Raw genomic sequence first — 27,708 nt, 5'->3', positions numbered from 1 at the left:
GCTTCTTGGTAAAGCAGATAAATATATATGCACACATGTGAGAAGGTCCGCACTATAGTTACCAGACATAGCCCTCTAACGTATGTTTTGCGTGTCTTGCTTCCTCAGAAAGGGCGTATACGTGTGCATATATGTCTCTCTGCATATAAATGAATTTATTCTATGCATGTGACACACATAGGTTTTGTATACCAGCTGTTTTCATTCTGCAGTATATCTTTTTTACCTGTTTTTATAATTTCTTTGTATACAAATAAAGATTAACTATTTAAATGAGTTTCTGTATGGAAGTATTCTTTGTAGGTTTGCTGTGTTTTGCGCTTCCAGCTAATATATGACCGTTTAGGTTTATTTAAGCTCCTTCCCTCAGTAAGCGCATTGAAGATGCTGGGTCTTCTAGCATGACAATTACCCAAAACACACAGTCAGGGCAACTAAGGAGTGGCTCCGTGAGAAGCATTTCAAGGTCCTGGAGTGGCCTAGTCAGTCTCCAGACCTGAACCCAATAGAAAATCTTTGGTGGGAGCTGAAACTCAATGTTGCCCAGTGACAGCCCTGAAACCTGAAATATCTGGAGAAGATCAGTATGGAGCAGTGGGCCAAAATCCCTGCTGCAGTGTGTGCAAACTTGGCCAAGAACTACAGGAAACGTCTGAGCTCTATAGTTGCAAACAAAGGTTTCTGTACCAAATATTAAGTTCTGTTTTACTATTGTATCAAATACTTATTTCATGCAATAAATTGCAAATTAATTATGTAAAAATCATACAATGTAAATTTGTGGATATTTTTTAAAGATTCTGTCTCTCACAGGTGAAATGAACCTACGATAAAAACTACAGACCTCTCAATTATCTGTAGGTGGGAAAACTTGCAAAATCAGCAGTGTATCAAGTACTTATTTTCCCCACTGTATATATGACTGATAATTGAAATTCTATGCCAGCTTGACTAAAAGCTTAAACAGTATATTTTTATTTATTTTACTAACTTATATAGCACCATTAATGCCACCGCACTTTACAGACATTATCATCACTGTCTCCATTGGGGCTCACAATTTAGATTCCCTATCAGTAATTAGAGTGTGGGAGGAAACCAGAGAACCCAGAGGAAACCCACGCAAACACAGGGAGAACATACAAACTCCTTGCAGATGTTGTCCATGGTGGGATTTGAACCCAGGACCCCAGCGCTGCAAAGCAACAGAGGTAATCAATATATCACTTCTACTGACAGCCAGATCTTATCTTCTATTGTTTTTTATTTGCGGTCTTGCTTTAATGGTTACTAAAAGCCTTAGAAAAGCTAGAAAGATCAATGCGGTATAACATCTAAATTTCTCCTGCTTTGGAATTCCTGCAGCGCCGTTATCTTATTTGTTTTGGTACTACAGCTGTTTCATAGGTGTATTTGGACATTGTTAAAATGCACTAAAATCTCACTTCATAATGCAAACACTAGTGTAGACTTCTAAGTTCTGATTTGTAAGACACTCTTCTGTAAACCTATGGAGTCTAATTTTCAAAATGGTGTTTGAATAGTGGCCTACCTTCCTGAAAAATCTAGAACCATAGAAAAACATGTAAACTTGTGCTTATATGTGTTTTAATGCATTTTTGGTTTTGTCACGTTATGCCGTATACACTCATCTTATCCATGATTTTGTACCATTGCGTTCACGATCGACCATCACTGAATTATTTCATAATATTTTTTTTTCTTGTGGCCAATGTCACTAGACCAACACTTGCTGCAGGCTTACTTTTATCTTGCACTGTACATTACTCCCTTAAACAAAATGTAACTTTTTTTTTTACTTTTTTGTTTACACTTTCTTGCATTGTTTTCTTATATTTCCCACAACCTCAGAAATTTTCCCATTAGTATTCATAATCATTTTTGTTTTTCTTATCACATATAACTGGTTTATGCTCACACTAACACTTTCTTATCACTCCCATTGTACACAATACATCATATTCATTCACATGGGAAAACTGATTAATTTTTCATTGGTGTTTATTATTATATTTAATTAATTAGTTCTTATTCTGCTTATCTTTTATTGATTCTGATTGTTTTTGTGTAATTGCACATACTTGTATGATCTTTATCTCTCTGCTCTGCCTTGTGATGATTATTAAATGCTGACTATGTGATCTGGTGCTTGAGTACATACAGAATATCCTGCCTTTGCTCCACACTGTATCTCTCTACCTTATTAATGTGACACGTCATGCAGCGACCCCGACATGCGATCCTGAGGGCAGTAAAGTATGACAGAGTCTATTATTCAAAGATGCTATAATTAAGGGATAAACTATATTGGTTGCAGTTGCATCCATGCCCTGGAGCCTACGGAGGCACAAAAGGTCTCTTTGGCCTATATGAGGAGATCAGCATTATTAAAGACCGTGATCATTGGGAGCCTGTTGGAGATTTTACAATGGGGCCCACAGACTTTTAGTTATGCCACTGGTTATAATATGATTTCAGGCATATGTATTCTCTGGTAATTGCCCTATATAATACAATTAATTATTATGGATTTGATATAGCATATGGTATATATAAATTATAACTATTGTTTTAATTAACCACATAATGTAATTACATACAAATCTGCATGTGGGCTTTGATTAACTGTTGGGTCATTATGTAGTATGTGGCGTTCGTCCAATAAAACATTCTTCTTTTCTTTTCTTTTTTGGGGAACATCTTTGTTTGTTGGATTTATTGTCTGTAGGTGGAATCCAGCCTACACTAATACTTCCTCTCTCTAGCCCTGTATATATACACATTGGAAACCCATTGTGACGATACAGCGTAAAATCTTAATTATTCCAGACAAACTTTCTGATGGCAAGAGCAGCATAACTTTATTTTTATGTTGACTGTTTAATCTGTGTACTTCCTTAGTTGATTAACACAGACTATTATTTGTATAACCCTGAATGTTATCTGCTCTTTGATTCTGAAACAATGATGTGTATTTACAAGAGCCCATGTGATACAAACTATGTAAATAGATTAGCTAGAACAATCAATGTTTGCTAGATATGTTATCAGTCACCTAGAACCCATGGAGACATTTCGAGTTGCCAGGAGGGGGACCCACCAGTCGCCTGGCCCCATGAAAACTCTCGGAGAGGCCAGATTTAGACCCTTGGATCTCCTGGTCTTGTACCTCAATGGACTGCTAGCTTCCTAAGCTTGCTGCTGCCTTTTCTCTGTGGGGGCCCGTCAGAAGCGGAGGACTACTGGTTGAGGTAGTCGGCCCTGGCAGTCTCCAAAGTCGTGGCTGTTCTATCCCAGGCGTGCGGAGAAGGAAGGGTGAGACTGTGTAATGTTATGTAATGCACACGCCCGGACTGACTGGCGTGTGCGTGTTTAGTGGTTCCACTGTGCCATGAACCGGAGAGTGCCTGGAGGGGCGTAACTAAGTATCTGCCCGATTCGACCAAGGTCGCACGACGGCATACGACGCCAGTGCACCAGGGAGGAACCGAGCAGAGGGACCAGGGTCTACTCCAGGTCAGACTCCGGACACGGCTGTTGACCCACACCAGGGAATACAGGAACAGGCAGACTAGAGCGCAGGCTGGGTAGGGTCCAGTACAGACTGGGAGACGAGTTCAGAGCCGCACATGCGGTAAACAAACAGAGTGAAGCGAAACCGCAGACACGGTAGACAAGGCTGAGCAGAGCGAAACCGCAGATGCAGTGGACAAGGCTGAGCAGAGCGAAACCGCAGACGCGGTGGACAAGGCTGAGCAGAGCGAAACCGCAGACGCGGTGGACAAGGCTGAGCAGAGCGAAACCGCAGACGCGGTGGACAAGGCTGAGCAGAGCGAAACCGCAGAAGCGGTGGACAAGGCTGAGCAGAGCGAAACCGCAGACGCGGTGGACAAGGCTGAGCAGAGCGAAACCGCAGACGCGGTGGACAAGGCTGAGCAGAGCGAAACCGCAGACGCGGTGGACAAGGCTGAGTAGAGCGAAACCGCAGACGCGGTGGACAAGGCTGAGCAGAGCGAAACCGCAGACGCGGTGGACAAGGCTGAGCAGAGCGAAACCGCAGACGCGGTGGACAAGGCGAAACCGCAGACGCGGTGGACAAGGCTGAGCAGAGCGAAACCGCAGACGCGGTGGACAAGGCTGAGCAGAGCGAAACCGCAGACGCGGTGGACAAGGCTGAGATAAATCGCCAAAGAGGTAAACAAAAGACAAAGCAAAAGGGATAGGGCTCTGTTCACACGGAACAGACTGGAAAAGAAAAGCAGAACCAGATACACACAAGGTACTTGCAAAGAAGTAGCGAAAGGACTCCAACTCACAAACGGAAGTACAATGACAACGAGTAGAAGTTAGGTGCAGGTTCAGACTCTACAGAAAAAGGGAGCAAATGGACATAAAGACAAAACAGGTAAGAAGCTAGTAGACAGTTCAGACAAGAACAGTTACTGCAACAAAATACAGGAACGAGCCTAGGTAAAGCCAAGTGCTGGTTCAGACACTGCAGAAAAAGGGAGAAAACGGACATAAAGACAAAACAGGTAAGAAACTAGAAGACAGTTCAGACAAGAACAGTTACTGCAACAAAATGCAGGAACGAGCCTAGGTAAAGCCAAGCGCTGGTTCAGACACTGCAGAAAAAGGAACAAACGGACATAAAGATAAAACAGGTAGGAAGCTAGGAGACAGTTCAGACAGGAACTGTACTGCAACAAGTACAGGAGCGAGTCTGGGTATGCGGCCCCCAGAGAGCGAGACAAACAGGCTAGGAGCGTGTTCAGACAGGCCTGGAAATACAGCCTCCAGGAAGGCAGAGAGACAGCTGGCTAGAGTGCACAGACAGGACACAGTTCAGACACGGGAACTGATACCGTAAGGCAGGAAACATAGACAGGACCTGGCATGTCAGCGAACAGAAGCCAACTGACTGAACAAGATGCTCAGGCATGGATTCCAAGAAGCAGCTGACTTAAATACCAGGTGACAGACAGCAATAGGCTGAGGACGCATTAGGGGTGTGTCTGCAGCAGCTACAAGAATCAGGAAGTTCGGCGGGCGTCGCCCTAAACAGCAAGAGCAAAGCAGACAACATGGAAAGAAGCCAGAGTGGCAGTCTGGGCTGGAGATCAAGTGCGCGCTCTTGCACAGTGGGAGATGGACCACTATGCAAGGACGCCGCCAGGTATGTTACATGTTATACCATCTTGGGTATTTGCTGGGATTGTTCTGTGTGTTTATTGTCCGCTTTGTGGTTCAATAAAGTATTGCCATGCTGTTTTACCCGCACCCGGTGTTGTCTGAGTAGCGTTACTCCCAAGGAAGACCCCGGGTCTTCACATTTTGGTGGCAGCGGTGGGATCCTACTCAGCCCAGCAGAACTGGGGGAGGTGCACGTGACTGGTGTTGGCACACACCGTCAAAGGGCTCTACAACCAGGGAGGCATATAGACCGACCCAGCAGACCATAGGTGAGGCATACACAGCGGGTTTCGGATGCTACCATGTCCAACCCCACCAGCCCGGCCTTGGGAGGAGGACTGGAGAGGATATACAGCAGCAAAAAGAAACAGCAACTACAGGAGCTAGGCTGGCTTCAACAGATTGAATACCAAGCCACCGACACTCATTGGATTTAATTCAGGAACCACAGAATGCAGATAACGGAATGTGTGGATGCAATGGATATCAGTCTGTTTTCATCAATTATGTGTGAAGTTTATTCGCAATGAAGACATGGAATATGCTCTGAGGAAAGTGAATGATACAGAGTTTTGTTCTAATGAAGGTGAGATCTTACATTCGTCTCTATGCTTAAACACATGCTGATGGACTGTCTCCAATAAGTGGAGAAGGATGATTGGGATCCTGTCATGTCTGGCTAATTAAGATTGGGGGAGCAATGTGACGATACACCGTAAAATCTTAATTATGCCAGAATTAAAATAAACATACTTTCTGATGGCAAGAGCAGCATACCTTTATTTTTATGCTGACTGTTTAGTATGTGTTCTTCTTTAGTTGATTAACACAGACTATTATTTGTATAACCCTGAATGCTATATGCTCTTTGATTTTGAAACAATGATGTATATTTACAAGAGCCCCTGTGATACAAACTATGTAAATAGATTAGCTAGAACAATGCATGTTTGCTAGATATGTTAAATATTATTGTAGGGTGTTTGCCAGTCAATCTTGGGGGATGAGCTGTGGATACTCAAGTCCTGTTGAATAATATCATCCCTAATTCTTAACCTGTGGGTGTGTACTTAAAAAGGACACGTGTTTCTGAGACAGAATGAGATTTAAGACAGAGTCAAGCAGAGTCAGAAGGACTTTGGAAGGAGAATGGGAGACATCCTTCAGTAAAGTACATGGATTGCATTGCATCTAAAGAGACACAGATTTGTATTCTACATGATTCTAGTCTAAGGGTACCGGCCCTGACTGGAAAGATTCGGATCTGCTCCATTAACCATCAGAGAAAAATGGATACATTATGGGGAGTCCAGGAGAGGACGAAGAAGTCACCTGTCCCCATGGATATCTTGTTTGGGGTTGCTAGGAGGGACCCACCGGTCGCCTAGAACCCATGGAGACATTTGGAGTTGCCAGGATGGACCCACCGGTTGCCTGGACCCATGGAATCTCTTGGAGAGGCCAGATTTGGACCCTCGGGTCTCCTGGTCTTGTACCTCAATGGACTGCTAGCTTCCTAAGCTTGCCGCTACCTTATCTTTGTGGGGGCCCGTCAGAAGCGGGGGGCCACTGGTTGAGGTAGTCGGCCCTGAAAGTCTCCAAAGTCGCAGCTGTTCTATCCCAGGCGGGCGAAGTGGAAGGGTGAGACTATGCAATGTTGTACCATGTTGGGCATTTGCTGGGACTATTCTGTGTGTTTATTGTCCGCTTTGTGGTTCAATAAAGTATTGTCACGCTGTTTTACCTTCACCCTGTGTTGTCTCAGTAGCGTTACGCCCACGGGAGACCCCTGGTCTTTACACCCATTGTGTAGCAGCACATGATATGGAGATATGATCACATTGCCATCTGAATCACAGCAGCATTGTGAACACAGACAGAAGTGGGCCCCTGTGCAAAAACAATATATGGGCCCCTTGCAGTCCAATAGCTCATCAAAATGCACATTCCCACCTTTTTTGGAAGTGGATGTGGGCCCCCTTACCTCTTGGGGCCCTCTCTGGCTGCACAGGTTACACCAATGATTTATCTGCTCATGCACGGTGGTGTGTGATGGAGGCGCTGGATGTACCCAGTAATGTATACAGGTTTTTGACTATATTTTTTGTGCTTGTGTATTTATGCTAAGAACTCCTCTCTCTTTTATATGTAGGATCTATCATGTAACAGGTATAATACAAGGGTCTACATATGTGGCAGAGAGGTCTTTGGTTCCCTTTAGATACCAGGACCCATATGCACATCCTATAATGGACCTCTGTACAGGGTTGCCTACTTGACTTTTTTTTTTTTTGTTTACGGCCAGATAATTGTTTTTACAGACACATTAGAAAATCATAATGAATCATTCTGAAAATAAATGATACTTGTATACAGCCCATAATTCTGATATTCAAATGTCATCAGCAAATTATGATAATTTTAGTCAAGATAATCTGTATAATTTCTTTCAGCTTCAAAAAAAATCACGGAAGCCTTCCTTTTTTTATATATAGAGCAAAAAAGTATCTTATTTTTACAGACTGTTCTGGAATTTATGGATGGTTGGCATCCCTGCTTCTCCATCAACTATAGAAACACCCTGATGACCATCTAGTACAGGGGTCTCAAACACGCGGCCCGCGGGCCGCATGCGGCCCCTGAGGCTGCTTTATGCGGCCCGCAGGACAGACCCCTTGATGATCCCGACCTGGTCCAGGAGGAGCCGCCGACAGCAGCGCTGAATTGCCACACAGAGACTGTTTCCCAGCACTGCATTTCCAATGCCAGCCGCTGGCCAATCAGAGGCCAGCAGCTGATATCTGCGTGTCGGCGCAGCGAGTATGACGTCATTGCCATATGCAGATGTCAGCTGCTGACCTCTGATTGGCCAGCGGCTGGCATTGGAAATGCAGTGCTGGGAGACAGTCTCTGTGTGGCAATTCAGCGCTGCTGTCGGCGGCTCCTCCTGGACCAGGTCGGGATCGTCAAGGGGTCGGACTCTGTGGTGCCTGCGGGCCACATCTGCAGGAAGGACGCCGAGGGAACGGAGGACAGGTGAGAATCTTTTTTTTTTTCTATTTTATGTGTGTGAAGAACAACACAGGGGGCACATAGCCACAAGAGGGGACCTGGATGGGGCACATAGCCACAGGATGGGGACCTGGATGGGGCACATAGCCACAAGAGGGGACCTGGATGGGGCACATAGCCACAGGATGGGGACCTGGATGGGGCACATAGCCACAAGAGGGGACCTGGATGGGGAACATTGCCACAGGATGGGGACCTGGATGGGGAACATTGCCACAGCATGGGGACCTGGATGGGGCACATAGCCCCAAGATGGGGACCTGGATGAGGCACATTAGTACAAGATGGGCGCCAGGATGGGGAACATTGCTACAGGATGGGGACCTGGATGGGGCACATAGCCACAGGATGGGGACCTGGATGGGGCACATTAGTACAAGATGGGGACTTGGATGGGGAACATTACTACAAGATGTTTTCCATTATTACTATATGATGCTAATTGTAAGACAATATTACTGTATGTGGCCAATTGGGGGAAATAAAATTGTAAAAAAAATAAAATAAAGCATGAAAAAATATTGGGCACTAAAAATGCTGTTTTATATGTAAACTAAAGTAAACACAAAAAAGTGCACGTTTATTATCGCCACATCTATAACGACCCAAGCCATAAAAAAATAAACACGGCAAAAATGTTCAAAAGGTGTATACAAAAAAATTGGTATCACTAAAAATGTCACATTGAACAAAGAATGCGGCCCCCCAAATTCAAATTTTTTCCATGTGCGGCCCATATACCCAGCCGAGTTTGAGACCCCTGATCTAGTACATGGTTGCCCATTCATTTAAATGGGCCTAATCTAGTATTACAATTCTCTTGTGACCATTGCTTGAAATTCCCACCTTTTCCCCTGTGCAATAGCGACTGACAACTGCTGGACTCGTGATGCTCTATCAGGTTTATCATTAATGAGATCTTACATGTATCTATGTCTTTGTAGTAGATTGTTTTGACTGAGTAAACATTCTCCCTGGGCTATTTGGACATGTATTGTAAATCTTTATATTAATGTATTACTAGCATTAATCTTCTTTTAACCAGGATAATCCAGATTTTCTCTGAGCTGTGCAAATATCTGACAGATGTCGCTTGTCGGATAAAAACATAAAATTATGTAATCAGTGTGATGTATTAGATTATTGCAAAACAGCATAATCTAGTTTAATTCATTCATTTGGGAATAATTAATTTCAATTGCCCAAAAAATGCCATTGCCAAAGAATGATATTCTATCTAATCCATGGCAATTATTTGCAAGAAACAAAAATTAAGACCTTGTATGCTTTTTAATGTACCGTAATCGCTATAATTTACTACGTTCAGTTACCAGAGTCTATTCTAACTGTTACTGTATTAAAACAATATAAATTCAGTAGATTATACTGAGAAACTCCTTAATAAAATATATTCAGAACAAAAATCTTAATATGTGTTAATTGTATTGTATGCTAATTTTACTTTTGCCTGATCTTTTACCAAAATCTTATTAACTTGAATTCAGTGAAGTGAGAATTTGCATGGGAATTTACCATTCAAATATCCTGAATATCCAACAATATGCGGAATGCTGTAATAACTGTAATACAATGTTTGTAACTTCAAAACAGAAGCAAAAGAGACTGAATAGGAATAAAAGATAGATAGACTGTGCCATTTAAATTACAGAATCCCTACAGTGACTACTTCACACGGCATAAATGGAGAGGGTTTCCATGCTATGTCACGAATGAAAAATATTTAATGGGGTATAGCATCTTGCTTAACTCAAAATCGTATTTTAAATGACTGTAGCTATGACTTGTTCACAAGTGAGAATGGCCAGTGTATGTGACGCGCCCCCTGGGCCAGTGCTGTTAGGGATACCCGGAGCCGGATCAGATGGGGGTTGTAGTCTCCGAGTGGCTGTGACCCGGTCCGTGCCCAGGGTGTCAAACTCAGTGTGTGGCAGTCCTTATAGATGTTACTAGATGTTCTTTTATGTCGACTACGCCACCCGTTGAATTGCGGTCAATACGGCCGCCGCTGCAGCAGGGTCCGCTGAGGCTGGTGATGTATGTGCAGCTCGGGTAGTATAACCCCCAACGGGAGGGGTATAGCCTCAGGGGGTCAGTTGCAGAGGATGGGGGTTGTGATGGTGCAGCGAGGATTGAAATGAGACTCAGAGTCGGGCTGTGCAGTTCAGGGTTTGTTTACTTACTGCAGTTGTTCTGGTCACTCCGGCCTTAAGTGACCACCCGAGCCGTGCTGTGTCCACCAGGTCCTGGACTCAGCCAACCCCCAGGTGATTCTGGAGCATGGTCCTGAGCTCCCTTTCTGTCCTGTCCTCTTCTCTGGCCTTCCCCACCAGGGATCCACCTATGTCCGGCTCCCTCAGGCCTCTTGGTGGTAAACCCTTGTCTCTGGGTTCCCTGACCCTATTCCTGGTCTGCCTTCCGGGTGGATTTAGTGGGTGATCGTGGCAGATCGGTCCTGCCCACGACCTCCGGTTCCTGGCTAAGGTGTGCTGTAGCCTCTGCCAGCTTGGGATCCGGTACCCTGTTGCCAACTCTTCACCCTCTGGTCTAATTTGGGCTCTTGGAGTTCCTTCTTTCTCCCCCTCTGGGTCTCTCTTTCTCCTCTCTCTCTCTCTTGGCCTTGGAGCTGCTCTTCTCCTCTGCTCTGCTTCTCTGACTCAACTCTGACAGACTGACCTCACTCTGCAAAAGACCCTGTCCTAAGATGGTGCCCACCTTATATACTCCCTCTATGTGTGAGCTCAGGTGACCAGCACCCAATGAGCTCCTAGCACTACCCAGACTGCTCCCCCTATCTGCCCCTACACTACTGGGATGTTCCACCCCCCTCCCACTCCAGCCAGGAACAGACACTATCGTACCTGCACATTTCTCTAGTGGGAGTACCATCGGTCTGTTCCCCGGAAATGGGATGTGTGTAGTGCATGCAGCTAACTGAGCTCAGTTCCACACTCCATCCTTACCCGGGAGTGGAATATCACACCTCTGGGTTGAGGTGCAATACCCCTGTAGCAGCCGAATCCTCAGGGTGCTACATTCCCCCCTGGTAAATCACAGCACGTCCTCGGGCTGTAAAATATAAACATCCAAAACATACAATTTTTTTCATAAACATAAACATAGAAAACATCATATAGATATCATCAGCAATAAACTTTTCATATATAACATTCTTGTTCCTCCGGCCACGGTGCAACTTGTGACCGGGTAAAATGCGACAGTCTCTTGAAGAAACACGGTTTCCTATAAAACCGGTAGGGGGCGCTTTAGGAAGCGCAACTATATACAAGGGGATATGGCCGCTCTCAGTCCTCGGCCAGGTATTAGGAACTAGGGACACACGGGGTTAACAGTTCAATTGGCTGGTCCCAACGGGGACTATATTTTAACTAGAACAGTTCTTATACCCTGACGGGTAACTTTATACAGTCTCTCTCTACCGTACTTCAACGACGGCGTCCTCCTGCTCCTTCTTTAGATTCTTCAGACCCGTCCGGGTCCTCTTGCTCCTCCTCACACCGCAGCTCCTCCTCCGTCAGGCGATGCACATGGAGGGCGTAGGGTCCTTTGGCACACTTGTGCCGGGTGAAGGTGACCTCGTCCCCTACATACAGGTCACGACCTCTGTGTCCCTCCGGCAGATGGCTTTCTACGTCTCTGCGGGTCACAAAGACGTCGCCGGGGGTATGATGGTCTCTGATAAAGCCCCATCCGTGCTGCATGTTGAATTTTATCACAGTCCCGGTGGAAGGGGGACCATGAGCTGCACGGGGATTCCTCCTGGTCCGGCTCTTCTGCTCCGCGCTCCTTATCTGCGCTTGTTGTTCCCGGACCCGCCTCTCTCTCCGCTCCCTCTCGAAGACCTCAAGCTGCTGCCGGCAGCACTCTGCACGTTCTGCTGCGGCCGCCCGAGTCTCCTGAGTGAACCCCATGAGGTCTTCTCCGGTGGGGTCCCACTCGAACTGTGCCTCCTCCAGCGGGGGCGAGGTCCTCTTTACGGGCTTCGGAGCCGGAATCAGGGGCTCGCACATGGGCCTTGCTCTCTGGAGTTCCAGCTGAATGTACTCCTGGGGCCATATGAAGGGCTGCCCATCCGGGCACGTATGCTGGGCAAATAGATTTTCACCCAGGTGCGGCATTCTAGAGGTTGAGGGCGCGTTGATGGTAGCTGCGCCCGGGTCGACCAGGCCTTGCGACCAGGCTTGGGGCACCTTAAAGGAAAAGGGCACCGTAAGAACGGCGGCGCCCGTGGTTACTCGGCCCTGCGACCAGGCCGGTGGCTCCGCGGAGGTAGGGGGCGCTGTTGGAATTGCGGCGCCCGGGTGTACTAGGCCTTGCGACCAGGCCGGTGGTATTTCCTGCTTGGCCACGCTCGAGGTCAAGGCGTGTGACGTCACAGGGGTCGCGGCCGCGGTTTCCGGTTGAGGCCTAGTCGGCGGCGGTGACGATGCAGCGACGGGCACGGCAGGGGGAATTTCGGGCTCTGCGATGGGGAGCTGGGGCAGGCACGCGGTTTCCCGGCTCGGGGTAGAGACGTCCCCTTTGCCTGCCTCCGTCCGTTCAGCTCCCTTCTCGGCGCCGTCTCCTGCCTTCATTCCTCCTGCGCCATCCTCAGAGGCGGTCTGTCTCCTCGTCTCGGGTGGCGTGCTCCGCTGACGGGTTTCGGTCTGCTGGGCCATCTCTCGGCTCCACTCCGCCAACGTCTCCCGCTGCACCCGGGCCATCCTCCGTGCGAGGCCCTCCAGCGCGGTCTGTGCACACTCCCGGTCTCGGGGGAGCTGTGCTAGGATCTCCAGCAGGCCTTCTGGAGTGGCGACCTGCAACAGGCTCCTGACCACTGGGTCGGTGCTGCCTGACTCTCCCTCCATCTCCGGGTAGGCTCTCTCTGGACTCTCTTCCAGACGTCTTGTCTCCGGGTGCGCTCTCTCCAGACTGCTCCAGGCGACACCCATCTTTGCTCTCTTGTTCTGTCTCCGCCCACATTGAGGGTGGTCCCGGGGCAACTTTGTGATTGTCAGTTCCAGGGGCAGTTCTCTCACGCTGATGGACACTTCCAGCATCACAGTCTCTGTTGGTGGGCGCGGTTTCCGCTTTTGGCGCCATTCTTCGACCTGGCCCACGATGGGAGGTGGCCTTTTGCCACCCTCTGGCACGCCCATAATGGCGTCCGCTCTTCCAAGGCGGGAAATCTTTGGAAATGGCGGGAATCGTCTCCCAGTGGCGGGAAACTCCATGGATGGCGGGAAAAAGCTGCAAATGGCGGACAACCGGCGGGAAACGACCTGTGATGGGGTCCGATGGCGGGGACCCTCCGGAACCGGCAGGAGACTTCTTTTTGAGGTAACGGTGTACTTTTCTTCAGGCACGCAGTACCCGGTTGTTGCGGGCACGTTATCCTGCCGACTACGCCAAAGTTGACGCGCCCCCTGGGCCAGTGCTGTTAGGGATACCCGGAGCCGGATCAGATGGGGGTTGTAGTCTCCGAGTGGCTGTGACCCAGTCCGTGCCCAGGGTGTCAAACTCAGTGTGTGGCAGTCCTTATAGATGTTACTAGATGTTCTTTTATGTCGACTACGCCACCCGTTGAATTGCGGTCAATACGGCCGCCGCTGCAGCAGGGTCCGCTGAGGCTGGTGATGTATGTGCAGCTCGGGTAGTATAACCCCCAACGGGAGGGGTATAGCCTCAGGGGGTCAGTTGCAGAGGATGGGGGTTGTGATGGTGCAGCGAGGATTGAAATGAGACTCAGAGTCGGGCTGTGCAGTTCAGGGTTTGTTTACTTACTGCAGTTGTTCTGGTCACTCCGGCCTTAAGTGACCACCCGAGCCGTGCTGCGTCCACCAGGTCCTGGACTCAGCCAACCCCCAGGTGATTCTGGAGCGTGGTCCTGAGCTCCCTTTCTGTCCTGTCCTCTTCTCTGGCCTTCCCCACCAGGGATCCACCTATGTCCGGCTCCCTCGGGCCTCTTGGTGGTAAACCCTTGTCTCTGGGTTCCCTGACCCTATTCCTGGTCTGCCTTCCGGGTGGATTTAGTGGGTGATCGTGGCAGATCGGTCCTGCCCACGACCTCCGGTTCCTGGCTAAGGTGTGCTGTAGCCTCTGCCAGCTTGGGATCCGGTACCCTGTTGCCAACTCTTCACCCTCTGGTCTAATTTGGGCTCTTGGAGTTCCTTCTTTCTCCCCCTCTGGGTCTCTCTTTCTCCTCTCTCTCTCTCTTGGCCTTGGAGCTGCTCTTCTCCTCTGCTCTGCTTCTCTGACTCAACTCTGACAGACTGACCTCACTCTGCAAAAGACCCTGTCCTAAGATGGTGCCCACCTTATATACTCCCTCTATGTGTGAGCTCAGGTGACCAGCACCCAATGAGCTCCTAGCACTACCCAGACTGCTCCCCCTATCTGCCCCTACACTACTGGGATGTTCCACCCCCCTCCCACTCCAGCCAGGAACAGACACTGTCGTACCTGCACATTTCTCTAGTGGGAGTACCATCGGTCTGTTCCCCGGAAATGGGATGTGTGTAGTGCATGCAGCTAACTGAGCTCAGTTCCACACTCCATCCTTACCCGGGAGTGGAATATCACACCTCTGGGTTGAGGTGCAATACCCCTGTAGCAGCCGAATCCTCAGGGTGCTACATATGAATAGATCAATGATATAATTTTAAAACCAGTTTTTGTTACTTATTTACAAACAGCCATCTCCTCATTTATACTTTCCTGTTTCCAGGAATAATGCGGGAACAAAAGTAAGCTTTTGTACAATATTCTTGTTTGCTAACAACCTCCCACTATTAGAGTATTAGGGTTAACATTTGACACAAGCACAAAAACTTCCCAATACAGGTACACTAGAAAAATAACCAGGGCTAGAACTCTAACTGTATAAATAACATCAGATATTAATAGGGCATAAAAAATCCCCCAAAAAGGAGTATATTGTGCCCATAAATATTTTATTTCATATTACATAAGTAATAGGGATGGCAGGGACACATACAAACCAGCCACATTGCACGTACAGTACAGACCAAAAGTTTGGACACACCTTCTCATTTAAAGATTTTTCTGTATTTTCAAGACTATGAAAATTGTACATTCACACTGAAGGCATCAAAACTATGAATTAACACATGTAGAATTATATATGTAACAAAAAAGTGTGAAACAACTGAAAATGTCTTATATTCTAGGTTCTTCAAAGTAGCCACCTTTGCTTTGATGACTGCTTTGCACACTCTTGGCATTCTCTTTATGAGAACCCAACCCCATTTATAAGGCAAGAAATCCCACTTATTAAACCTGACAGGGCACACCTGTGAAGTGAAAACCATTTCCGGTGACTACCTCTTGAAGCTCATCAAGAGAATGCCAAGAGTGTGCAAAGCAGTCATCAAAGCAAAAGGTGTCTACTTTGAAGAACCTAGAATATAAGACATATTTTCAGTTGTTTCACACTTTTTTGTTAAGTATATAATTCCACATGTGTTAATTCATAGTTTTGATGCCTTCAGTGTGAATGTACAATTTTCATAGTCATGAAAATACAGAAAAATCTTTAAATGAGAAGGTGTGTCCAAACTTTTGGTCTGTACTGTAAGTATCTATATTATATCTTGCAAGTTTGACAGACTCACTACCTTATGGGGGATTATTAATACACCCCTTCTTTACTGTGGTACTCAGTCTTGCTATTCATGTTATTATGATTGCACTTGTATATATTGGAAAATTTTTGTTGTGTACCCCTGCACATAGTGCAGCATTTTGCTTTCATTCATTACTGAATGATTTTATACTTGTGTAATATGGTAAAAAATATTTAGGATCACAATATATTCTTTTTTGGGGGCTTTTTTATGCCCTATTGGTATCTAATGTTATTTAACATTTGACTTAGCATACATATCTAAAATACTTTCAAATAACTTTTCAGAAATAGTTGTCCCGTGTGTTCATGTGAGGGATGAACGTTTCTCCTTGTGGAAAGTGCCAAGCTGGCATAAGGAGACCTATAGGCCATACAATGCTTCTCTGGGAATATAAATATGCAAATAGCCTCTTCAGAGAGGAAGAGAGCTTGAACTCTAGTGCTACCATTTGCATGTATCAATCTTAAAAGTGAGTATTGACCCTTTAACTAGCCTTGTCACATGCCCTAAGATAAGAAACATCTGTGGACACATGTTTAAGGGTATTGTGCGAATTGGTTGGCAGATTTGGCTGGGTGAGAGGCCTCTGACCTGACAGGTGGTCTAAGAGGTAACCTTTCTCTATGTGTCGTGTGCCAAGCTAGCATAAGGAGACTTATAGGCCATGCAATGAATCTTTGGGAATTTATATACAGTACAGACCAAAAGTTTGGACACACCTTCTCATTTAAAGATTTTTCTGTATTTTCATGACTATGAAAATTGTACATTCACACTGAAGGCATCAAAACTATGAATTAACACATGTGGAATTATATACTTAACAAAAAAGTGTGAAACAACTGAAAATATGTCTTATATTCTTGGTTCTTCAAAGTAGCCACCTTTTGCTTTGCTGACTGCTTTGCACACTCTTGGCATTCTCTTGATGAGCTTCAAGAGGTAGTCACCGGAAATGGTTTTCACTTCACAGGTGTGCCCTGTCAGGTTTAATAAGTGGGATTTCTTGCCTTATAAATGGGGTTGGGACCATCAGTTGTGTTGTGCAGAAGTCAGGTGGATACACAGCTGATAGTCCTAGTGAATAGACTGTTAGAATTTGTATTATGGCAAGAAAAAAGCAGCTAAGTAAAGAAAAATGAGTGGCCATCATTACTTTAAGAAATGAAGGTCAGTCAGTCTGAAAAATTGGGAAAACTTTGAAAGTGTCCTCAAGTGCAGTTGCAAAAACCATCAAGCACTACAAAGAAACTGGCTCACATGAGGACCGCCCCAGGAAAGGAAGACCAAGAGTCACCTCTGCTTCTGAGGATAAGTTTATCCGAGTCGCCAGCCTCAGAAATCGCAGGTTAACAGCAGCTCAGATTAGAGACCAGGTCAATGCCACACAGAGTTCTAGCAGCAGACACATCTCTACAACAACTGTTAAGAGGAGACTTTGTGCTGCAGGCCTTCATGGTAAAATAGCTGCTAGGAAACCACTAAGGACAGGCAACAAGCAGAAGAGACTTGTTTGGGCTAAAGAACACGAAGAATGGACATTAGACCAGTGGAAATCTGTGCTTTGGTCTGATGAGTCCAAATTTGAGATGTTTGGTTCCAACCACCGTGTCTTTGTGCGACGCAGAAAAGGTGAACGGATGGACTCTACATGCCTGGTTCCCACCGTGAAGCATGGAGGTGGAGGAGGAGGTGTGATGGTGTGGGGGTGCTTTGCTGGTGACACTGTTGGGGATTTATTCAAAATTGAAGGCATACTGAACCAGCATGGCTACCACAGCATCTTGCAGCGGCATGCTATTCCATCCGGTTTGCGTTTAGTAGGACTATCATTTATTTTTCAACAGGACAATGACCCCAAACACACCTCCAGGCTGTGTAAGGGCTATTTGACCAAGAAGGAGAGTGATGGGGTGCTACGCCAGATGACCTGGCCTCCACAGTCACCAGACCTGAACCTAATCGAGATGGTTTGGGGTGAGCTGGACCGCAGAGTGAAGGCAAAAGGGCCAACAAGTGCTAAGCATCTCTGGGAACTCCTTCAAGATTGTTGGAAGACCATTTCTGGTGACTACCTCTTGAAGCTCATCAAGAGAATGCCAAGAGTGTGCAAAGCAGTCATCAAAGCAAAAGGTGGCTACTTTGAAGATCCTAGAATATAAGACATATTTTCAGTTGTTTCACACTTTTTTGTTAAGTATATAATTCCACATGTGTTAATTCATAGTTTTGATGCCTTCAGTGTGAATGTACAATTTTCATAGTCATGAAAATACAGAAAAATCTGTAAATGAGAAAGTGTGTCCAAACTTTTGGTCTGTACTGTATGTAAATAGCATCTTTAGAGAGGAAGAAAACTTGAATCTGCCTCCAGAGCTTATTTTAAATGAAAGCGGGCATCACGAATGTGAGGCATGTAATGACTGACAGACTACTCTCCTGATCTCACTGCAGAGCTGTGTGTGATTATAACTAACACAGTACAGCAGAGCTGAACTTTGTCCAATTACAAATACATTTGCAATTTCAGTTGTCCTCTCATAGTGCATCAGCTTCCATCTCACAGGCAGCCTGTGTGGGAGGAGTGGAGTACAGCAGGGCTGACAGCACTGTGAGAAGAAAGCTGGAGCTGAAAAGGAAATAAGCAAATTGATCATTTTACCATTTTAGGATTTTTTGTTACAAAAGTTGCCTTTACATGGTTCGTAAATGAGCTATAAACTGATTTAAATGTGCAAAGGAGTCAACACACTGTGATCTTCACTTAGTCTCCGAATTGCGGTATTTCTGTTCCTCAAGTGTGATGAACTATTATCACAACCATTCATTTTGTGTAACTTGATTTAAGGACATTCTGTACAATTGGGAGCAGCCTGCATTAAAAATCAGAAAAATATACTGCACTAAGAGAGATATCTAATTTTTTTTAAGCATAGCTCTATCTTTTTGTCATAAATAAAATCAGAAAATTGTAATAAAATGTTCTAGAATTAAATTTCCCACATGGCTTGTGCGGACAGACGCTACCAACTGATTATGTCAATGTTATTGAATGTATGCTGGGTAGTTATTGATTGTCATTATTATAAGGGTCATTATATTTAAAAGAGGAGGTAATACACGTAGGTCATTTTAATCCTGTGGTTCTACTGGAGTAAACATAGATCAGAATAGGACTACCTGCAATTTCAATACAGATATCTGGAATCAGCATTGTAGAAATTATAGAAACTTATAGAAAGATACTTGGCTCAGAAATTAAATATAGAAAGAGGGGTTTTTTTTTGTTGTCTGTTTCAAAATAAGTGAATAATTATCCATTCATATTCACATTTTTTAGTATCATATTTTCTGTCATTTTAATTTATTTTGCATTTAAATATACTCTTCAACATTGAAATTTAGGCCACACAGGCTGCTCACAGTAGTATGCACAACTTGTGACCAGACATTGTTTTAAAAAGTGGCTCTTGAGTCACTTTGGAGAAATGGCCAGACCTCTGTTACACGACCAAATAAATGTAATGCCGAGCTATGTATCTTGAATGTAACTGGAATTAAGACCACCCCACACCATAATCCAAGTGTGACGTTCCCTTGTGAAGGCCTCCTTATAGCATTGCCCGTGTACTTTCCTGACCTATCTCCTGCCATCATTTCATCCAAGACAAAAATGGGACTCTTGTTGAATAGGATAAACCTCCATTTCAGCTTCCATTGTCATCTTGCTCTGTACCATGATAGCCTTTGAGATGATTGTGTGAGGTCAATGAAGAGGCCTTCACGATGGAATGTCACACTGGTCCTACTTCCAGGATTACATTTTGGGTGACATAATGAACGGTAGCCAGACCCCATTGGTCTTCATTCCAGATATACTAATAGTAAGTGTTATATTGATTTTATCTTAGAACCAGTGGTAGGGCCACTCCAAAAATTTCTCTAGGGACTATTTTTCAATACGACAACACCAGATTGCATGTTGCTCATGTTTCTATGAGCAGCCTCCATGCTTTAAATGTGCTACCATGGTCTGCAATGCTTTCGGACTTGTATGCCTTCAAACACATCTAGGACGTAATTGGTCGGTAATTGCATAGGGCACTGCCAGTAGCGGATCTTGATGATTTGTGTGCTGAGTGCATTCAGCATGGCATAACATTCTTCAGACATGCATTAATAACCTCATATATAGTTTGCCAAGGCATTTATTTCTGCACATGGCGCTCATACATGATACTGAATAAATTGAGATGTTTTGAAAATTAGTTTAAGTTTTTCATCATTTGCATATCATTAACATGTCTTATCAATCTTGTGATTTTCATATATCATTGATTTTTCCTTCTTGGTGTTGCAAATTCATTGTTGAAGGGTTTATTTTATACAGTTTTTTTTAAGTAATTGAATATCACAAATTTCAGCATTTAATTATACAATATGTTGGATGGGTAGGTCAGTGTTTGAAGTCTTTCATGTTGTTGAAAAGTAACATAATGTATATTATCTCCACATTCCCAAAGGACTAGTGGGAAGTTTTAAAGCATGCTTGAAACTCCTTCCAGCCATTGCCAATAACTGTGCTACTTCATCTTTTGAATGTTTGTGCTGGAGCAGGATGAAGACATGCTGGCAGGGGGTGAGGAGACGTCAAGAGAAATGGAACATTCACTTCCAACACTGGAAGAGCTGCGCTCCCAGGGCAGTATCCTTTCCATGCAAACGTTTAGGTTTATTGTGTAAGGAGGATTTTAGTACTGATGCACATCAGGGTCACTACATTTAAATAAGCAGCATAGAAAAAACATTTTTGATATGATATTTCACTGATTAAATCTCCATAAAAAATTGGCCAAATGAAAAAGTGGATGACGTGTTGCTGTTACATGTGTTTTATTTCATTTACAGATGTGTCTTTCTTTACCTTTCCTCTTGGCTCAATATATCCCCAGATAACCAGTTTTAAACAAAAAGAAAATACACAATTTTGCGATATGTATCTACTATATGGCTGTGATGTGAATTGTTGAAGTTTTTTTAGCATGGTGTAAAAATTCACTGAATTTATATAGTAGAAATCAGGATTGCATATCAAAATTTGCGGAAAGGTAAAGTTAGACATATCTGTGGATAGCTGCTTTTTAAATTCTGCTGGTTGCACTTGAAAGCAGAAAGCAGTTTAGCTCTTCTTTGCTGCCAAAAGTGGGATATATCAGCTTAGCTTTACCTACATAACTGTCACTTGGACTCACAATCCTCATTTTGGTAACAGGATTGAATGTGTAACAAAGAACAATAATTCTCAAAATCCATACAAGAGTACTCCATACAAAGTAACTCAACTTTATAACATTGGAAATATGCAAATTACATGAAAGTATTGCTTTTCTTAAAAGTACTCTGGTACTTTATAACTTTTTTTTTACAAGAAGTAAATAATACTTTAAGGGATTGTCCCAAGAACAAAGTATGTTTTAATGAATTAATCGATCTTGAAATAAAAATATTTTCCACAATTGGATGTGTTTAAATAAAATGTTCCTGTGCTGAGATAATCTTATAAATGTGCCCCTGCTGTGTACTGTGTAATGGCTGTGTCTGACCGTACAGGAACATGGTCTGATCATATCATATCTCCTGGGCAGGGGGGAAGCAAAGAGTATACAGACAGGACAGCATGAGATGGGTTGTTCTTCTGTTCGTTAGGAAATGCAGTCTCCACCTGGGTTGCCATTTCTGATATTGATATCATTGTGTCATCACCCAATTTGGCAATTTAGTTTGAAAGTTCAGAAACAGAAGCAATTTTTCTTGTTACGCTATATTCACTCCCACTTTCCATATTAATCCAGCTACTTGCCTGCTCCTCCTGAACCAACTTCTCCATCCTTTGTTTGTTCCACTAACTACTTGTTCATTGAGCAGGATGCTCCTTTCAGGATTTTCAATCACCCTCAGCGTTGCATTTTCGTTCTCTAGATCTCCAATATGAACTTCCATGTAGGCAAAATATTCACATCTGTCGCAGTGGTTTCCACTCTGAACTCCTGCTACATTTGTGCATACATATGGCAGACTGTAATAAACTCTAGGAATCCTCCAGTCTTGCTATTCATTATCCAATTAAACAAAAACAGTAAAGAATAATAAAAAGTAGGTAAACTTATGGGTGTTGAACTCCTTATTTCAACTCCCATTTTTCAATTTCACATTGTTCACAAGCCACTTAGGTCACCATATTACAAAGATGATTAAGTGAACCCCAACAAGTATCTTTAGTCTTGAATTTTCATATTGTTTTTCACGTAAGAGTATACTTTAGCATGCTCTTAGATAACTTCATGTGAATACTACATAAGCCACTCAACCAGCATATTAAAAAATGGCAGAACAATAAAAATACAAAAATCAAAATGCAAAATTATGTAGAAAGTTAGTCTGAGGCAAAGAACATTGACACACCGAGTAAATTTATTCTAGGGTTTTTTATTGTTTTTTTTAATCTTTTAACTTGAATCATTGCTGCAAAAAAAAAAAAAAGAAAAGAAAAGAAAAAATTGACTGGCACTTCATGAAAAAATGAGTCAAATGTGAGCAGGTTCCTACTGCTGTGATGGACTGCAATAATATACAAACAAGCGCAGCAACATGTTGAGTTTGCAAAGGTATATATGAACATTGAAAATAAGAATTTTGAACTGCATTACTGCTATAGACTATATTTATAGGATTGATGTACTACGTAGTGCAGAAATGTGCTAATTCGCATGTGCACATGTGTGGATAGGAACCTATTCTGTTAAATTTACACTTACCTCTCCTGGGCTAAGACTCACAAATGTAAAGGGCAGGTAGTATCTAGCTCTAATTAAAAACAGTCTTAGGCCTCATTCAGATGTCCGAAATTCTCATCCAAGTGCTATTCATGATTTTCACGATTATCACTTGTACCTGTAATATTCTATGAGGCTATTCACATATCCGTGACCAAGCAGTCCACGGAAAATTGCGTTGACATGTCCGATTTTGATCCAGCGGTCGGATCAAATTCAGCAATACAAGTCTATAGGTTCGTGAAAAAATCGGACCGCACTCGAATGACCTCTCCCCGTACAAAACAAATTGACGACACTGATGTTTGTATTTCAACTTAAATATTTTTAATACAGGATATAAAGTAATATGTACAGTAAGAATAATAACTATCAGATGCATCCGATCTTCAACCAATAAACACGTTTTTTAAAGGAATATGAATACCAGTAGTTTTACATGTTCTGTCATTGTTTCTGCACCAGAAATTGCAGATTATAGCTGTCAAAGTTATTTATATAAACTTAGATTATAAAACAAAAATCAAGCCTCAGGGAACACACAGCATTCGGCTTTATCATCGTTGTCATTAAACATCTGCAGAGAGAGTTTACTGAAGGCAACTCAACACCTGCTGCACTGTCTTCAGCAAAAAAAAGTGCTCACTCCCTTAGCTGGCAGGGACTTTATAATCTGTTAGCCGAGGGGTCTGTGGCTGTAATATCACTAAACTATAAGAGAAATCCTGTAGAGAAGAATCTCAGGTCCCATAAATACTTTTTTTCCCCAAACCAACAGGTAATATTTGGACTTTTTAGATTACATAAAATACAATAGTATTTAAACAAAGGTTGTGGACTCCATAATGAGTATACACCTGTATTTTGAAATGGAGCCTGAACCATGTGCTAAAATGTTTTATGCTTGGTTAACTATGACAAACTACAGTATGATTTGCACTTAGGTCTAAAAATGACCTCTGAAAACATCTCAATTAATGTAAAATTAGAAAGAGGAACATTCTAAGCTATACTTTCTTTAATCAATAAAAAAAAAGATTTAAAAGAAGCTTTAAATCTTTGTAAGAAGCTGATCAACAGCAGTCAACTCCCCAATAAGAATATCCATCAGCTCAAGGCTCTGGACCTGGCAATGGATCTCTGCATTCAACTTAAAATGTGGGAAGAGGCCTTGCAATATGCCGTGCAAACTTTAGAGCCTTACAGGTAAGTGGATGCAATTATATCATGACATTAACTTTCTACAAGTTAATTTTATTGTCTACATTAAAGGCACTCTGTCACACATAGTGCAGATTAATAGCAAGGTAAAGACTTAAAGAGAACCTGACAGGTGATACATGCTGCCCAAGCCTTGAGAACCTGACAGGTAATACATGCTGCCCAATCTATGAGAACCTGACAGGTGATACATGCTGCCCAAGCCTTGAGAACCTGACCGGTGATACATGCTGCCCAGTCTATGAGAACCTGACAGGTGATACATGCTGCCCAATCCGTGAGAACCTGACAGGTAACACATGATGCCCAATCTATGACAACCTGAGAAAATTTGCAGTATCTCAGAGAAAAACAGACCTGGCTGAAATCGTACAGCCAGTGCCTGATACATGCTGCTCAAGGATTGGGCAGCAAGTGTCAGGTTCACTTTAAAAAAGTATTCTGAAGTTTGGAGGTTATCCCCTATCCATGGATAGATTATAACATCAATTGTTGGGGGTCTCAACTGATTCCTAGAATCGGTGCTCTGAAGAGTCCCGTATGGATTTGAGCTGTGGTCAATCATGTGCCTTAGGTAGTTTTCGGCCCTATGCTCATTTAGCCAACACCTATTTCTTTCATTTCACGTGAATGTTCAGCCCAGTATTATTGTATTTTCAGTGGGGAGAGGGGAGAAAGTTTCTGTCAGACACCTCTGGTGGTAGCTTATATCCAGGGAGAACAAGAGAATTGGGTGTTTGAATTTAATATGCCACATCTCCCTCTCCCCTGACATTATCTGCCGGGGGAGCAGTCAATACTTATACACATTTGATGGTCGGCCAGTCCAGCCAAACCGGCAGGTTTAGCAACCTTTATTCTAATGTGTATGGGACCATTTCTGCACAACACATTATTATAGTTTGCCATTTATACAATATATGTAGAAGTGATACAAAGGGAGAAAAGAGAACATAGCTATCTGGGTGTTAAGAGTTTCACTTGATAAAACAATTTGGCCATGACTTTCAGCAATGCCCTCATAAAGTAGAGCTAATCATTTTAATACACCTCTACAATCAGGACAAGAGCCTTTAGTGCACCTTGTAAATCTTCCCCTTGCTGTAATGTTATTTGCAGAAGTATAACACTGTTAATTAATATATGCTGGTGTCTTAATTACTCATAAATACAAATAATTAGAATGTCTAAATTATTCATGGTTTGTTGGTTTTGTATAAATGATCACAGCTTAACCATTCTGTTATTGCTTCCTCTGATTTGGTGAACAATGAATGAATGAATACATTTCTAGAAGCTTTTTCTAAACTCTTATTTAAATGTTATGCTAATAGCAATAATGACTTTGTGTTCATGTGAATGGATGCAGCCAGTGTTTTGGTTAGACATCACCACTATATAATAAAATCATCAGCCGCAGCCAGATGGTTTTCATAAATTTATTCTATAATTTGGAGAATTACGCCATTCACTCTTTTGGTAAACATTTTGACATATCTGATACCTTAAAAAAAATAAAGCTGTAATACAATTTAAACATGAATGAACTGTTATGACATAGGCACTGTATGAGAAATGACAAGTGCATTAAGCCATTCACCTCACTCATCACTTTTCATTTCCTTATATCCTGGGGTGAAGTTCAGTCTGTTTTACATTATTCTTTAAATTTTACTTATAGGGCTGTTCTTTTTATGCTTTTTGACCTCGCTAACAAGGTAATGGTAATTTCTCGAATTTTCATTTATACACATTGGGCTTAATTCATCAAAGCTTTTACACCAGTATTCTAGAGTAAAAAGCTTTGAAAAGTGGCAACTTTTTGGTGCAACTTAAGTCTGCACTAAAATTTTGCAAATTTTGCCATTCTCACGCCATTGTCACCCAGCTCCAACACAGTAGGCAGAGCTGGGGAGGGGAGGCAGCATTCGCTACCACACAAATCTTACCCTAGCAGGGACTGTTTAGGATTTGTGGCGAAGAGCACATGGGGCGCACGTCACTTGTCCGACACTTTTTATACTATCTTATACTCACTCTACTTTTGTCCATAGGTTCTAAAATGTAAGAAACCAAATCACATCATGCAACAATCAGTGTTTTTGACAATAATTGTATATAAATGAATAAGACACTCTTCAATATAATGTACAGCCACTTGTGCATTAAGATACGTGTGCCTCCTCATCAAAATTGGTGTGATCGGGGCCATCGAGTGTACTGACTAAACTAAATGCTCCAAAAAAACCCTGTCTTGTATCACTTACACTATGTTAAAGGGGTATTCACATCTCCAAGATCCTATTCCAATATGTAGTAGGTTTAATAATAATATTAGCAAATACCTCCAATTAGAAATATAGTATAGTTCTTCAGATACACTATGTCGCTTCCCTGATGTAGGGCATTGCAGTAGCTTAGGTATCCACTCTAACATAAAATAGCCATGGCTGAAAATGTAGTTTCTCTGTCTCTGAATCTTTGTCTTTCCCAAAATGTTTTTTTTTTTAATTTGCACAAACAAAAGGTTTTAGTTTTTTTTTGGTGATAACCACATGGCTGTCATATTTTTGCACTTTGTAAATCTTTCCAAATAGAATTTGCTATTGGAAAATCCTTCAGAAAGATGGCAGCAGTTTGTAAGCCAATCTGGAGATGTCTTTTAGAACAGAAGCTACAAACACACATTTGTAAGCTAAGACCGTTTGTACTTTATCAATTCAGAGTAGAGATGTAATAGTTGTAATTTTGATGACATCTAATGTAGCTAATGAGATTATCATTCTGTACCAAGCGTAGGTCCAATCAGCTGGCGTCTAAGGTTAGATATTACCTGTGTAATTGACTGGAAAATGTCACTTTACATGCAGCTTACTTGTTCTTGAAAAAAGTTATTATCTAATATATTAAAGGGGTTCTCCAGTACTAGAATATTAATCAGCTACACAGACTCCAGGTCTCCGGCCGACCAGTACATTAACCCTAGAATGCATGACCATAAAAATCTACTTTTTCACATACCTGGGGCCTTTTAGGCCCGTGTGCAAATAACATGGAATAACTCAAACAAAAATGACAAACAACTATATACATGAAGAATACCTAGAGTTTCAAAATTCTAACTAAAGTAATCTTGCAGAAAATAGAAAACAATTAACAGGGCGGGCCTGCGAGGCCTCAGGTATGCGTTCTAGGGGTAAAGGTGCTGCATCCCCTTTATTGTTTTCATAGTCCAGAGAGCACAGGCTGTTCATACAAGTGGCTGTGTACTGCATTGCAGCTTGTCTTATTCATTTATATACAATTATTTTCAAAAACAATGATTGTTTTTGTTTCATGATGTGATTTGGTTTCTTACACTTTAGAACTTATGGACAATAGTAGAGTGAGTATAAGATTGGAACATATGTGTATTCTAATGATTCAATGTGTGGTCTAAAAATGTGCAATATTGTGTATTTGTCTACTGCAGGGAAGCAATAGAAAAATGGAAACCTCTGATATGTTCAATGTAACTCACAAATCATAACAATAGCAGCAAAATGTGAGAGGTATATTAACACGTCAATTTTTATAAATACACATGAATTGAAAATGATTTTACTAAATACAAATGAAAGCCGCAAAAAAAAAAACTATCAGTCTTCCACAGGTACTGAAGTGTCCAACATGAAAAATAGAAATAAGACACAATGAGGAGG

General features: G+C 42.9%; 1 protein-coding gene across 1 annotated transcript in view; it reads left to right on the top strand.

The window, feature by feature from the left end:
• Positions 1-27,708, top strand: part of SMYD3 (SET and MYND domain containing 3) — a 1,332,179-nt gene that overhangs the window by 1,042,967 nt on the left and 261,504 nt on the right. The window contains exons 9-10 of the mRNA XM_073672800.1: positions 20,571-20,658; positions 23,824-23,992. Of these exons, the coding sequence (XP_073528901.1) occupies positions 20,571-20,658; positions 23,824-23,992 (257 nt within the window). The remainder of the gene's footprint in view (positions 1-20,570; positions 20,659-23,823; positions 23,993-27,708) is intronic.

This window comes from Phyllobates terribilis, unplaced genomic scaffold, assembly GCF_046119375.1.
Source record: "Phyllobates terribilis strain yellow unplaced genomic scaffold, ASM4611937v1 Scaffold_3__8_contigs__length_932513732, whole genome shotgun sequence".
In the NCBI taxonomy this organism is placed as follows: domain Eukaryota; kingdom Metazoa; phylum Chordata; class Amphibia; order Anura; family Dendrobatidae; genus Phyllobates; species Phyllobates terribilis.
This window is presented reverse-complemented; position numbering and strand designations above follow the sequence as displayed.